The sequence below is a fragment of the Macaca mulatta genome, chromosome 11 (genome assembly GCF_049350105.2).
Source record: "Macaca mulatta isolate MMU2019108-1 chromosome 11, T2T-MMU8v2.0, whole genome shotgun sequence".
In the NCBI taxonomy this organism is placed as follows: Eukaryota; Metazoa; Chordata; class Mammalia; order Primates; family Cercopithecidae; genus Macaca; species Macaca mulatta.
In genome coordinates this window covers 63254472-63268765 of record NC_133416.1, presented here as the reverse complement: position 1 = coordinate 63268765, position 14294 = coordinate 63254472, and the positions used below count along the sequence as shown (strand labels likewise).

The following is a 14294-nucleotide window of genomic DNA, read 5'->3' as shown; positions in this document are numbered from 1 at the left end:
GGCGTGCGACATGCCGCAGGAAGTTCCCACCACGCTTTGCGTGTCACCATGGCAACCTAACCCAAAGGCGCGATGTAGTCTACTAAGCAGTAGTCGTCAAGGGAGGCCTCCTGGAAGGTAGGGGCGGTACCAGCATTGGCCCCAAATAACCCGCGAAATCTAAAACCTGCCTCCAAAGATACATCATATCCCATCCAGCTCCATGCAAACCACACCACATAACCCGGGCTGTTGCCTTTGATATCCTCCATAGCACAGGCAGTGACAGGGCAAACTGTAATGATAGAAAACCCCCACCCGATGGAACCATAAAAAACATAATAGACAAGACGATTTAATTCTTCAGCTAAAAGAGCGGAAGAGGTGATTTATTTTAGGGTTGTTACACTCGGCCACAAATAAACACAGAAATAGTCCAGAATGTCACAAGTCCAGGGCAGAGGACCAACATGGGCAGTTTTGTTTATGAGCAAGGTGGGTCTCAGAAGTGATCGGCGATCAGAGGGCGATGAAGTTCTAGATCCATTGAGACAAGCTCTAGACAGTAGCATGCAGTCCCACAACTTGTACCAGCATCCCCAGCGCCTGGCATTCCATGTTTCTGCTCCTGTGGCCTCCACGATGCAACAAGCTAGCGGTTTACTTGGACCTCTGCCTCATCTTTCTTCTTTTGCGCTTCAGCCTGAAAAGCAGACACAGGAATGGAATACACCTATTCTCAAACCAGAGTTCTTTCCCTCCTACATTAAATCAAACGTGCACATAACATGAGGTGGTAAAATGAACAAGCACTACGGTTCTATCGTCCTCTGTTCTATCCTTTGCTCTAGGAAGAAAATACTCAAACATTTTTCTCCTGAAGATCTTTTAAGATTTCCAAACCAAATGTTTCTGCTAAGTTTTGTCCAAGGAACTTCCCTCCTCCTGGGCTGGCAAAGTCTCCAACATACCTGCGCATTCGCTTCTTCCTCCACTAGCAACCGTTCACAAGCAGCAGATAATTTTTAAAAAAAAAAGAGAGATAAAGCTTATTAGTAGGCTTAGGAGGGATATGAAATGCACTCTTTAGAACCGGGCAGATTCTTAACCAAGTATGAGATTGGTCGTAGCAACTACATCAGTAACTTGGACACCCTCGCAACATAAAATCAGAATTCCACCCTTTTCTAATTCCCACCCTCTCTACCCATAGCACTTAACCGCTAGCTCTCTTACAAACTACTTTTCCTCTCCCACCAGCTCTTGGTACCCTTGAAACCCAGTAGTTCAGGAGGTATGGCGGACTTGCCTTAGTCTCCCCCTACTACTCGCCAACTCCTACCTCCCAAGCTTACTACCAGGAACCGCTCACCTTGGCTCTCATGGCGCAGAGGTTTCTACAGGGAAGGAGAGAAAGGCTACAGTTAGTTTGGTGTGATGATGGTAAGTGTCGAGGTCAGATGTCTACGGATTGTACGCGGAATCCGATCACAGGAAGCAAACACACTCACCCAGAAAAATGGCGCTAAGGCCGAGAGAAAGCCGAGGTTCCGTCTACGGCTATTTAATGGAGCGCCGGGTGTCGTCACTTCCGCTTTCCACCCCTTTTCCCCAGGGGCGGGGTTACCCAATGGGCGTAACAATGGTTTTCGGACCCTATTGAGGAGGAGTAGGTTGAGTTAGTTCTCTCCGAAAACTGAGTATTTGGTTTTCGAGTTACCATTTCCCCCCCAGATTTAGTATGAGGACGCTGTGTTAAACGTTAGCACCTATTTCCCATATTGGATCGAGAGGTGCCCACGGGGAAAAAATAGTAACTGCCACCTTCCCTCGCATTGCTTCTTGGGAGTTGCAGTTCCCTGGAGAAGTCCTCCATTTTGCTATGGATAGGCGCGAACTGTACAGAAATTCTTGTTTTACTGGTTTGCCTTCTTTTCTTTTCTTTTCTTTTTTTTTTTTTTTTGAGACAGGATCTCACTGTGTCACCCAGGCTGGAGTGCAGTGACGGGATCTCGGCTCATCGCAATTTCCGCCTCCTGGGTTCAAGCGATTCTCCCGCCTCAGCCTCCCGAGCAGCTGGGACAACAGGCGCGCGCCACTTGGCTAATTTTTGTATTTTAATAGAGACGAGGTTTCGCCGTGTTGCCCAGGCCGGCCTCGAACTCCTGAGCTCAAGCGATCCGCTCGCCTCGGCCTCCCAAAGTGCTGGGATTAAAGGCATGCGCCACCACGCCCAGCAGGTTTGCTTTATTTTCTTTTTTTTTTTTTTTTTTTTTTTTTTTTTTTTTTTTTTTTTGAGACGGAGTCTCGCTCTGTCGCCCAGGCTGGAGGCTGGAGTGCAGTGGCGCGATCTCGGCTCACTGCAAGCTCCGCCTCCCGGGTTCACGCCATTCTCCTGCCTCAGCCTCCCGAGTAGCTGGGACTACAGGCGCCCACAACAGCGCCCGGCTAATTTTTTGTATTTTTTTTTAGTAGAGACGGGGTTTCACCGTGGTCTCGATCTCCTGACCTTGTGATCCGCCCGCCTCGGCCTCCCAAAGTGCTGGGATTACAGGCGTGAGCCACTAAAATAAATTGCTTCAGGGTGATTCGATTCCGGAACCATCGAAGGTCCTAAGATTTCAGAACATAGGAAGATATAAAGTGGGGATTCGGGAAAGCTGCCATACTTCAAAAAATATCCTTTCACTGTTTAAGATAGAGCAATTCTTTTTCCTAAACTTCAAGAATAAAATAGCTGACTATGGTCTTTCCTCACGAAGCCTGAAGCAAAATATCACTAGAGATTCCTGGCTACAATGTATCATTTGTTCAGAAAATACGTCAGCGGGCCGGGCGCGATCATCCCAGCACTTTGGGAGGCTGAGGTGGGGGAATCTCGAGCCCAGGAAGTCGAGGCTGCAGTGACCTATGCAGTGATTATCTAGGGGTGAAGAGCGAACCAATGGACATAGGGAGAAAATTAGCCAAATCTAGGGAAAGTATGACATTTGGTGTTAAGATAAAGAACTTCCCACTTTGATTGCATGCTCAGGTGAGAAGCACTGAAAAACAACCAGATCCCCTATTTGGCTACAGGAAAGTTTTGAGTTAATGGGGGATGAAAAAGAACCCTTTCCCTAGAGACTTCATCTTATAGTTCAAAATACTGTAACATTTTGTATGTGATTGTTACAGTCCCTCTTTTTTTGTGGTTTCCCTTTATTATATTCTATAACATTTCACTTTCAATCCCTGAAAAACGTTTTTAAAATTAGGTTCCTTCTAAGTAGTTCTAGTATTGTCACCACCCAAACATATATGACAAGTTTTTTGAAACAAAAAAAATCCTATCAGAATTATTTTGTATCAATTCCACCAAGATTTCAACTGATGATTGCCAACTGGTCTATAAGCTCTTTTTTTTTTTTTTTTTTTTTTTTGAGACGGAGTCTCGCTCTGTCGCCCAGGCTGGAGTGCAGTGGCCGGATCTCAGCTCACTGCAAGCTCCGCCTCCCGGGTTTACGCCATTCTCCTGCCTCAGCCTCCCGAGTAGCTGGGACTATAGGCGCCGCCACCTCGCCCGGCTAGTTTTTTGTAGTTTTAGTAGAGATGGGGTTTCACTGCGTTCGCCAGGATGGTCTCGATCTCCTGACTTCGTGATCCACCCGTCTCGGCCTCCCAAAGTGCTGGGATTACAGGCTTGAGCCACCGCGCCCCGCCGTCTATAAGCTCTTTAGGGAAATTGTTTTGTTTTTGATACGGAGTTTCACTCTTGTCACCCAGGCTGGAGTGCAGTGGCGCGATCTTGGCTCACTGCAACCTCCGCCTCCTGGGTTCAAGCGATTCTCCTGCCTCAGCCTCCCAAGTAGCTGGGATTACAGACGCCTGCCACTAAACCCGGCTTTTTGTATTTTTAGTAGAGATGGGGTTTCACCATGTTGGCGAGGCTGGTCTTGATCTCCTGACCGCAGGTGATCTGCCTGCCTCGGCCTCCCAAAGTGCTGGAATTACAGGCATGAGCACTTGACCGTTTTTTTTTTTTTTTTTAAATAGACTTAATTTTTTTAGAAGTTTTAGGTTCACAGCAAAATTGAGGAAGGTTAGACATTTCCCACACATATAGCCTCCCCCTTTATAAACATCCCTCCACCCTGCCAGAGTGGTACATTTGTTAACAATTGAACCTACGTTGATATACCATTATCACCCCAAATCCATAGTTTAGTTTACACTACAGTTCACTCTTGGCATTGTACATTCTTTGCCTTTGGACAAATGTGTGAGCAAGGAGAGAGGGATGAACAGGCAAAACACAGAGGATTTTTAGGGCACTGAAACCACTATTTTAATGGTGGATATACGTCATTAGACATTTGTCCTGCGTTCAGTTCTGTTCACTTGTAGTATCTCTAGTTTAGCAATGCCTGACATGCACTAAGATAAACTAATTACCCATCTGACCTCAGTCTGGCCCTGAAAACTAGTGTACCAGACATTCTTCCTGGCTTCCTGAATTCAAGATAAACACTTGCAGTGCTGTTTTTGCAGTACACATTAAGTGTCCTAGCCCCAAACAAATCTTAGCAGTGAGGACTGTTTCTACTTAGAAAATTACATCACCCAACTCCAGCAGATAACTTACTATGTCATCAAAGATTCTAGGATTTGTGTCTTCTGCAAGTCAAGACATTGCTCGTTTTGGGAAGGCAGAGCATGGCACTGTGGAGGAACAGTTCCAATACTACTTCAACTGACATTCATTCTCCCCATCTCCATCAAATAAGAGCAGCATACAAAGCACATCATTATGAGCAAATCCAAATTTATTTTAATGTCATGTCATTTTCAATGTGTTTAAAAACCTCATAAGTTAGTGGGAGCCCTAGTTTCCTGGGACAGCATGCCAGAGGTACTGAAATTTGTCACCTTTCTCTACAAACCCCCAGCAATCCAATCCAAGTCCATAGCTTCAGAAAGCCAGGAGTTGTATCTTCAGTCAGTCTACTCCTCTGGTTCTTGGTTTTTCTTTCAAGGGAGGGAGATCACAATATTTCAAACAGGGAACAAAACCAGTTGAGCTTCCAGCTCAGGTTTGTGTAAGATGGAGTGAGGAAAGACCCCACTGACTCCAGAGAAAAGGGTAAGGTTGAGATGGATTATTTCTTTACAGCTTTGTGAAAATGGAAGAAAAAAGATTTACAAATGAGGATCCATTTCATAGATGAGAATCTCTTCATAAATGAAGGCTCCAGCTCCTAAAATGGGAGGGGCCTGACTGGACAGCCTGAATCAGATGAGGAATCGGCCACACTGAATAAAAACAATCTGAAAAATAATCCTCCTAATTTTGAAGCCAGATAAAATACCTGGGGAGAATGGAAAAAAAGAGGAAAAGGCCCCAAACAGATGGAAAAATGCTGACATCAGAGTGGTATAAAAAATTCAGCTGAGTTTTCAGTGGTGATGGCTAATTTAGCCCTGTTCTGTAGTAGGGCACAAACCTTGACCAAGCATAGTAGTAGAAAAGGCTAGAAAGAGGGGCTTGAAGACGATGAATTTTGACTCCTGATTTTATTATTCAATTTCTTTTTTTCATTTAAAGTAGTCTTCCGTGGTTGGGAAGCCTCGCCTCCCAAGACCAGAGTCAGTTGGAGCTGGTTGTTGTTGGAAGGGAGTGGGTTGGGGAACTGGGGTGGGGGCAGGGAGACCCCCGCTCTGCTGGCGGTCCTAGATGGAGAAGAAGAACTGCACTTCACAGAGTCTGGGGTGTGTTGGGAAGGGGATGAGGCAGGAGCAGCAAGCTGGGGAGATGGGACCCACCTCAGTCCCCAGCTTCATTTTCTTCTAATGTTTCCCCACTGGTGGCATTCTCTGCAGTCTTGGAGGCCTATATGCAAGAAAAGGAGAGGGAGAAGACGTGTCAGTTTCTAACTATTTGGGGGTAGTGTCTGGGACCAGAGATAAAAGTGTTTTTTTTTTTCTGAGACAGTCTCACTCTGTCGTCCAGGCTGGAGTGCAGTGGTACAACATGGCTTGCTGTAGCCTCAACTTCCCTGGGCTCAGGTGATCCTTCCACCTCAGCCTCCCAGGTAGCTGGGACTATAGGCACATGCCACCATGTTGCCCAGGCTGATCTTGAACTCCTGGGCTCAAGTGATCCTCCTGCCTAGGCTTCCCAAACTGTTGGGATTATATGTGTGAACCACCACACCCAGCCATAAAGTTATCTCAATCCTCTGGGTCACAGATGAAATAAAGATATACAGGTCTCTGACTTATAATGGTCAACCTGTGATTTTTCAACTTTACGATGGTGTGAAAGCAATATGGATATTTCAATACATGATAATTTGTTCAATAAATGTTTTGAGCACACTGAAGGTAGGCCAGGCTAAGCTATGAGGTTCATGGTAGGTTAAGGTATATCAAATCCATTTTGAGTCAGGCATGGTGGTGGCTACTCAGCAGGTTAAGGCCAGACAATCACTTGAACCCAGGAGAAGCATGAGGCTACAGTGAGCTATGATCATGCCACTACACGTCAGCCCGGGTGACAGAGTGGGATCATCTTTTTTTGAGACGGAGTTTCACTCTTGTTGTCCAGCAGAAATGGTGCGACCTCGGCTCACTGCAACCTCTGCCTCCCAGGTTCAGGTTCAAACAATTCTCCTGCCTCAGCCTCCCAAGTAGCTGGGATTACAAGCATGTGCCACCACGCCCAGCTAATTTTGTATTTTTAGTAGATACAGGGTTTCTCTACGTTGGCCAGGCTGATCTCAAACTCCCGACCTCAGGTGATCCGTCCGCCTTGGCCTCCTAAAGTGCTGGGATTACAGGCGTGAGCCACTGTGCCTGGCCAAAACAAGGCTGGGCATGGTGGCTCATGCCTGTAATCTCAACAGTTTGGGAGGCTGAGGTGGGAGGACTGTTTAAGGCCAGGAGTTTGAGACCCTGTCTCTTAAAAAAATATATATATATCTTAAAATCCATTTTGACTTATAGTATTTTCAATTTATGATGGGTTTACTGGGACAAAGGCCTATCATATTAAGTTGAGGAGCATCTATACAAACATCCGTATCCCACTACAACCTAACACAGTGGGACAAAGAGGGATCAGGTTCACCCTGCCAGGGAAGGATGATAGTAAAACACACCTTCTTTTTTTTCTTTTTCTGGGTTTTTCGACTTGCAGAACTCTGGAGGAGGGCCTGGAAAACAGGAAGAAGGAAAAAAATTTTGAGGAATGTGGAGGAAATTAAAAACAAAGGGTTACTTTCAGTACTGTAGCTCTCTTCAGGACTTTGCTGGCATTTAGCCCTCACTTCCAGGCAGGTACCATGTACGTATTTACCACCTTCTATTCCACACTAACCTTTAGCTCTGCATCCTGGACCTCCATCTCAGACTTGTAGAGGTCAGGTTCAAAGGGACCACTGGTTATCCGCATGGGGCCATTGGGCATGAGCAGAACTGTAAATTTAAACTGGGCAACAAATTCACCTATGGCAAAAATGAAGATGTGTTTCGATAAAAAGTTCCTTTGTCATACTTAGCTCTTCTGAATTTATAGGAAGGATATCATATAATCAGGGAATCCAAAGTGAAGCTCCTTTTTAGAACTCACCCTCCTTCTCATAGAGAACATTAAATGGTTGCAGCAGTTCATGTTTGGCGCACTCCACCACACCCATCCGAGCCTTCTTCTCATCTTCAAATGCTCTGGCAGGGAAGATGATATTCAGAGGTATCCTTAACTCCCCGTCAAGTCTTACCATTTTGCTCATATTTTAAAATAGCTCCTACCCTCAGGCAGAAATCATGCTTAGGATTGCTCTTTTACATTACCTTCAGTGAGAAGGAGATGGGGAGAGAGAGGGAGGGAGTGAGCACGTGCACGCTACAAGTCTAGGCAGGAAGGGAGAGGAAAAAGTGTTCCTGGGTGTATGGTCTGTGAGTCAGACTGGTTCCATGTACTATCATTGCTAAGTGTAGTACCTTAAAGTAAACGGCATAGCATCAAAACGCCTTTCCACCTCACTGAAGAAGGCACGTGAAGTTTTCATTTTCAGTCCATACTGTTTAGAGGGGTCTCGTTTGTAAATAGTGGTTCTCTGTCCTGCATCCTTGGCCTGAAAGGGTAATTTAAGTAACATTTGGTCTGGTGAACACTCTCAGTCACCCCTCTTAGCCAACTCTGGTACTCTCCTCACCTTGCCCTCTCCTGAGCTGACGAGAACATCCACAGCATATACTTCATGTACCTCAAATTCAGCTTTTTCATGGTCCTTCCTAAAAGGAATAGAGAGAAAGGGAACTTTTTTTTTTTTTGACACACAGTCTCATTCTGTCACCCAGGCTGGAGTGCAGTGGCACAATCTCAGCTCACTGCAACCTCCGCCTCCCAGGTTCAAGCAACTCTCCTGCCTCAGCCTCCCAAGTAGCTGGGACGACAGGAACACACCACCACGCCTGGCTCATTTTTGTATTTTTTAGTAGAGACAGGGTTTCGCCATATTGGTCAGGGTGGTTCCGAACTCGTGACCTCAGGTGATCCACCTGCCTCAGCCTCCCAAAGTGCCGGGATTACAGGCATGAGCCACCATGCCCGGCCTAGAGAAAGGAAATATTAAGAGCAACAGGTCACTCCTGAAAGCATGGAGTAAAGGGTAGACAAGATTCAGTTGGGAGTATAGAAAAAAACCTGATGACTAGTCTGGTATGGTAGAAGGTGATGAATAGGGTTGGCACCTACTTCTGCTGGTCTGTGGGATTCTGGATAATGGTTTTTTCTCCATCGATGACATGCTGCTTCAACTGGTGTGACAGCATACCTGTAGACAGGACACAACCTATGGAACGAGCTATCCAGTATCCCAAAAGATTTCCAAATCTACCTACTTCAGTAGTTTGAAGGGGTAGGCAGTGAGAAAACTACCTGGTTATGGAAACACAGGGCCCTGAGATTTCTGGCTTAGACTGGGTTATAGCTGGATAGATCTTCAAGGGGGCAAAAGCCTCAATTCTGCAAAGCGACTCATTCTTTTTTTTTTTTTTTTCTGAGATGGAGTTTCGCTCTTATTGCCCAGACTGGAGTGCAATGGCGCGATCTCAGCTCACTGCAACCTCCGCCTCCCGGGTTCAAGTCTCACCACAACCTCCCAAGTAGCTGGGATTACAGGCGCCCGCCACCACGCCCAGCTAATTTTTGTACTTTTAGTAGAGACGGGGTTTCACCATGTTGGTCAGGCTGGTCTTAAACTCCTGACTTCAGGTGATCCACCTGCCTTGGCCTTCCAAAGTGCTGGGATTACAGGAGTGAGCCACCGCGCCCGGCAAAGCCACTCATTCTTAGACCCTCAACCCTGTTATCTGTTCTCACCTTCTATTGGCGTGCAGTTAAATGAGTGGGCAACTTTGTTCCAGGCTTCTGTCACTTGTGTGTTCTAGAAGTACAACATCAAACAAAAGGTGAGATATCAGGAGCTAATAAGTTCTCTACAATGAGAATAAGAAGCATAAAAGAACTGAACTGAGCATTCTTTTTTTTTTTTTTGAGATGGAGTCTAGCTTTGTCGCCAGGCTGGAGTGCAGTGGCGTGATCTCGGTTCACTGCAACCTCTGCCTCCTGGGTTCAAGCTCTTCTCCTGCCTCAGCCTCCTGAGTAGCTGGGATTACAGACATGCACCACCACGCCCAGCTAATTTTTGTATTTTTAGCGGAGACGGGGTTTCACCATGTTGGCCAGGATGGTCTCAATCTCCTGACCTCGTGATCCGCCCACCTCAGCCTCCCAAAGTGGTGGGATTACAGGCATGAGCCACCGCACCTGACAGAACTGAGCCTTCTAATATCGTCCATCAAGTCCCAATGATACTCATTCACTGGTTTTTCGTTTCATAGCTTGATTATCCTTACAATCTAAAAATATTTTATACAGATGCTCCCCAACTTGCAATGGGGTTATATCTTAAAAAAACTCATTGTAAGTTGAAAATATCACTAAGTCAAAAATGCATTTAATACACCTAACCTACCTATCATAGCCTAGCCTATGTTAAATGTACTCAGAGCACTTAAAAAACATTATCCTACAATTGGGCAGAATTATCTAACATATGCCTATTTTATAATAGTGTTGAATATCTCATGTAATTTACTAAATACTACATGGAAAATGAAAACCAGAATGGTTGTATGGGTACTCAAAGCATAGCTTCTACTGAATGTGGCATCAAGCCGAGGACCAGGTGTATTTGCATATCATTTTACCCTGTGCTTTCACAAAGATGGTCTACTTCAATAAATTTTGCAAGTGAACAGGGCAGATATGTATATCCCAATCTAGAAGACAAGGAAACTAAGTCTCAGGTTAAATGATTTGCCCCAGGTTAAATGACTAAGTGAAAGAACTTAGTCATAAAAAAGAACCTGGGTTTTCTTTTTTCTTTTTGCAGAGACGGGTCTCGCTATGTTTCCCAAGCTGGTCTCAAACTCCTGGGTTCAAACAATCCTCCCACCTTGGCCCCCCAAAGTGCTGAGATTATAGGTATGTGCCACCACATGCCTATAATAAGTTCAGTGTTTATCCTTTTTTACGTGGCATTCTAATCTGTTTTGTGGGGACAGCAAATGCTTATTTTTCCTTTTTCTTTTGTGAAACAGGGTTTCATTGTTGCCCAGGCTGGAGTGCAGTGGCATGATCATAGCTCACCACAGCCTCAATCTCTCAGGCTCAGGTGATTCTCCCACCTCAGCCTCCCTGACAGCTGGGAATACAGGCACACATTACCATGCCCAGCTAATTTTTGTTATTTTTTGTAGAAATGGGGTTTCACCATGTTTCCCAGGCTGGTCTTGAACTCCTGGCCTCAAGCTATCCTCCTACCTTGGCCCCCAAAAGTGATGGGATTACAGACGTGAGCCACTGTGCCCAGCCAAATATATCTAATTTTAAAAAGCTGTTTTATAAGGGGTCTATAGGGGAGGTTGGTAGTTTCATATAGAGTAGCAACAGGTGTCTAATGCCTTTGGAACTGGATAAAAGTTGGTTCAACTTTTGGTTTGAGTTGAACCAAGCTTTGGAACTGGATAAAATAGCTTACCTGATTTCCAGGTTTGACCAGGCGTAGGGCAGCTTCAGCACAAAGGTGAGCTGCCTTAATAACATCTGCTTTCCTCCCTGTTACTTGGGTCCCCTGTAGATAAGGACATGCAATCAGTATCTTCCTGGAAAGTTTGTTAACTCAGCTGGCTATCTGGTTAATATCTGTGAACCCATATGCGAAGGCCAGCCAATGAACAGGAGGGTAAAAACAGCAACAACAACAACAACAACAACAACAACAACAAAAAGCCTTCCTCCTTTTGCTTCTCTAGACACTCTCTTGACCTGCGTGGTGATTGGGGGTGGGAATAAGAAGGAAATAGCGGTGCATTCCCTACACCCCCAAGGCTGAACAGAGATCAAAAGCAGGCCACCTACCTGAGCTACACCAACCACAAAAGTATGTGCTACATTAGCGATGAAGCCATCCACATGGACCCCAAGGTCACTGAAAGGCAAGATCAGAGTGTACTGCATTAGGAACCGGCATTTTGTAAATGCTTTAAAAAAAGAAAAATGCTTTAAAACGGTTTAACCTTACATTTTTACCAAGTCACCTTCCTTGAGAATATAATCCTGGTCGCTCTTCAAAGGGGAGAAGTGACATACACAGTTATTTACCGAAATGCTGGTGGGAAAAGCAATACCTGTAAAGAAAAAATCATCAGCCTACTGCCTTGCTGTCTCCCAGAAGCCCTAGTGCCCTTCAGAAGAGTGGAAGGATTTTTTCAGGGTCTTGCTTAAGTTTCATCAGTTTGTATTAGGTAGGAAACTGCTTATATCCCACTTGTCATTCCAAATTTCCAAATATCTCAGCCAGAGCCAGGGTGGGGACTGCATCATTACAGTGAAAAAAATAAAAACATATAGGACCAAATAAGGGTCAAACAGGAAATTAGTGAGGGATTTTTTTTTTTTTTTTTTACCTTTCTTCATTTCCTTTTCTTTCTTGAAGATTTTCCCTGTTTCTTCCATAATCATGGCATCACCTTTCTCACACAGGCTCAGTACCGACACACCCGAGCTAGATGCTTCCACCAAGGACCGAAGTACCCCTGAGGACAGAATCCCATCATGTCAGCCTTGTATGTATTCATTGTCTAGTTACCTCCCAAGGAATACCTGGAAGTTGAACTTAAGAGTTTCTAATGCTCCCTAGTGCCATTGCCCTGAGGCTGAAAGGTCAACATTCCCTTCTCTTCCTTACATTATGTGACAACTGGGTATATGCAATCCATCTCCTTAGGCAAGGCCTCGGACTTTCCAAAGATGCTACCTTTGGTGTGACAGGACAGAGTTATGAACTTCAGAGAGTTCTTGCCATGGTATCCCCACATACATGGAAAGACTAGATGAAATTTATAGGCATCAGGGACAGGAATGTAGACAGAATTGCTGACTCGAAGCTGAAGCACTGTTAAATGTTACCGCCTTCCTTTCTCAGACACTCTAATTAGGTGTTAGGAATCTCAATCTATGTAGACTTAATTCCTCATAAACAAGTGTATAAGCCAAGGGGACTTAATCTAAGGTCCCTGGGTTTCATTTTGGGGGATCATGGCTTATCTCAAAGAAATATGAGGCCAAAGTTATAAACTGTAAGAAAGGGATTTTCTGATTCAAATCCCTAGTATCTCAAATACTAAAAGGCACCAAAACCAGGGTACTATACTAAATGTCCACTGTGATATAAAGCACAGGTTTGAGTTTTGAAATCTCAGTTTTGGTGATTCTTTGAAAGCGGGTAAAACTCAGATTTTCACCCACAGGATGGGAGGCATCCTAAATACCTCTTTCCCACCATCTTTGCTGTTAAAACCATTTAAAAACACAATGACAAGCAGTTTGTATCTCCCTAACTGGGTTTTAAATAAAATGGAAAGGCTAACTAGAAAGAGAGAAAAGAGAAAGTGACATCGCCTAGAGTGGCAGGCAACTGCTGAGATCCTCAGAGCACAGCTGGAATAAGGATGACTTGTGAAAATCCTAAAATCAGTCCTCCCTTTTCCAGTAATGTTCGCAAGCTTGCCTAGTTGGGATAAGACGGAGACCCCAAAACATTTGAGTTGTCAAGTCACTTTGAACAACAAATGTGAATGCTAACTAAGGCTATCTGCACAGATTGGAAAGGTAGTAATAATGAGTAACTTCAAGAAAAGCCATATATATCTCCAAAACTTGTGTTAGAAGCTCCAGGAGTGCTCTCCAACGGTCCCCTTAGCTGGCCCAAGGGTAGAAGGGGGCCCCCACCAGGGTAAGAGCTGAAGAAGGAAAGGCTCCAGCAAAGCACGTGGTGGGGAAGCTGGTGTCAGGGACAGTACTGGAGGAAGAAGGGGGCCAGCCATCCGCAAGGGGACCCAGCAACACGTGCCGGCTCGGCTCCTGACGCCCCGCAGACGCGACAAAAACAGAGGGGCGCTTCTGTCGCCAATAGCTGGGCGCTTCCTTTTCGAGGTGGCCTCGCCGTTGCCAGAATCAGAGGAAGCAGAAATCGGGAATGAAGGATAGGAACAAGAGAAAACACGTCTTGCCTCCTAACAAACGGCCTCGGGTCGGAGCCTGCCAGGTTACCCTCTCTCCGCTCATCCCGGTCGCCGACCCGCACCTCCATAGACTTCAGCCTGGGCCTGGCCGCTCAGGTCCCAGGAGCGACACCGGGTCTTCCCACCACGCCGCCCCCAGCGGACTGGTGCGGGCCCCTCAGTAGCTCAGTTCGCATGACCCCTCCGCTCCAGCCCCTTCAGGGCCAGCCTGGCACCTTTCCCTGTCAGCCTTGATTCCCCGACCCCCGAGGTCGCACTCACTGTTGGCGATGTCGCCCCCCATCTTATACTTGGTCACGACCAGGTCCTCGGCGATAGTTTGCTCCTGCTGCTCGTCCTCGCCCGACATCTTCCTACTACCACCACTGCAGCCTCGTTTCCCCTGAGCCGCCGCCGCCTCTGTCTCCCTTCCCAGCCACAGGCTGTGGCCAGAGTCCCCTCGATCCTCGAGGAGAGGGCGAGCGAAAGCGCGAGCAAGCAAGGGAGCAGGCAGGCAGGCGAGAGCGAGAAGCTGTGAGCGCGCGGGCTGAGGCGCAGGGCACGCTGGGAAAACTAGTCCTCTCCACCGCCAGCCTTTAGCCGCCCTCGAGGGCTTTCGAACTACAATTCCCAGCCTGCCGCTCACGCTCCTAAGCCAGGCCCTGGGGCCTTGCCCTCCAAGGGCCTCGCACGCCGGAATCGCC

At 46.2% G+C, this 14294-nt stretch overlaps 1 protein-coding gene and 1 non-coding gene across 3 annotated transcripts; both read right to left on the bottom strand.

Annotated features, from left to right (window-relative positions):
* Window positions 1-333: 333 nt before the first annotated feature.
* On the bottom strand, window positions 334-1517 carry LOC708858 (uncharacterized). 2 transcript variants are annotated; one of them, XR_013401158.1, is made up of 3 exons: window positions 1322-1517; window positions 951-973; window positions 334-682 (listed from the first exon to the last, which is right to left on the bottom strand). It is a non-coding gene; the product is annotated as an uncharacterized LOC708858 (transcript). The 2 variants fall into 2 exon arrangements; XR_013401157.1 differs by having other exon boundaries at window positions 1352-1517.
* Window positions 1518-4766: 3249 nt separating this feature from the next.
* On the bottom strand, window positions 4767-14156 carry PA2G4 (proliferation-associated 2G4). Its single transcript, XM_015151941.3, has 14 exons — window positions 13873-14156; window positions 11995-12123; window positions 11610-11715; window positions 11447-11516; window positions 11067-11159; window positions 9344-9407; window positions 8717-8795; window positions 8175-8253; window positions 7960-8093; window positions 7589-7683; window positions 7337-7464; window positions 7119-7172; window positions 5782-5848; window positions 4767-5688 (listed from the first exon to the last, which is right to left on the bottom strand). The coding sequence occupies exons 1-13, from the start codon at window positions 13958-13960 to the stop codon at window positions 5783-5785; spliced, it is 1185 nt and encodes a 394-aa protein (XP_015007427.1). The 5' UTR covers window positions 13961-14156; the 3' UTR covers window positions 4767-5688; window position 5782.
* Window positions 14157-14294: the final 138 nt, after the last annotated feature.

Bases quoted from the DNA above. Each gene is read 5' to 3' on its own strand.
- PA2G4 (XM_015151941.3), bottom strand. From the start codon at position 13,960: ATGTCGGGCGAGGACGAGCAGCAGGAGCAAACTATCGCCGAGGACCTG. The intron at 8,094-8,174 runs GTGAGGAGAGTA...TTACCCTTTCAG, and splicing joins TCAGCTCAGGAGAGGGCAAG to GCCAAGGATGCAGGACAGAG. The intron at 7,465-7,588 runs GTGAGTTCTAAA...TTTTTGCCATAG, and splicing joins TGTTCTCTATGAGAAGGAGG to GTGAATTTGTTGCCCAGTTT.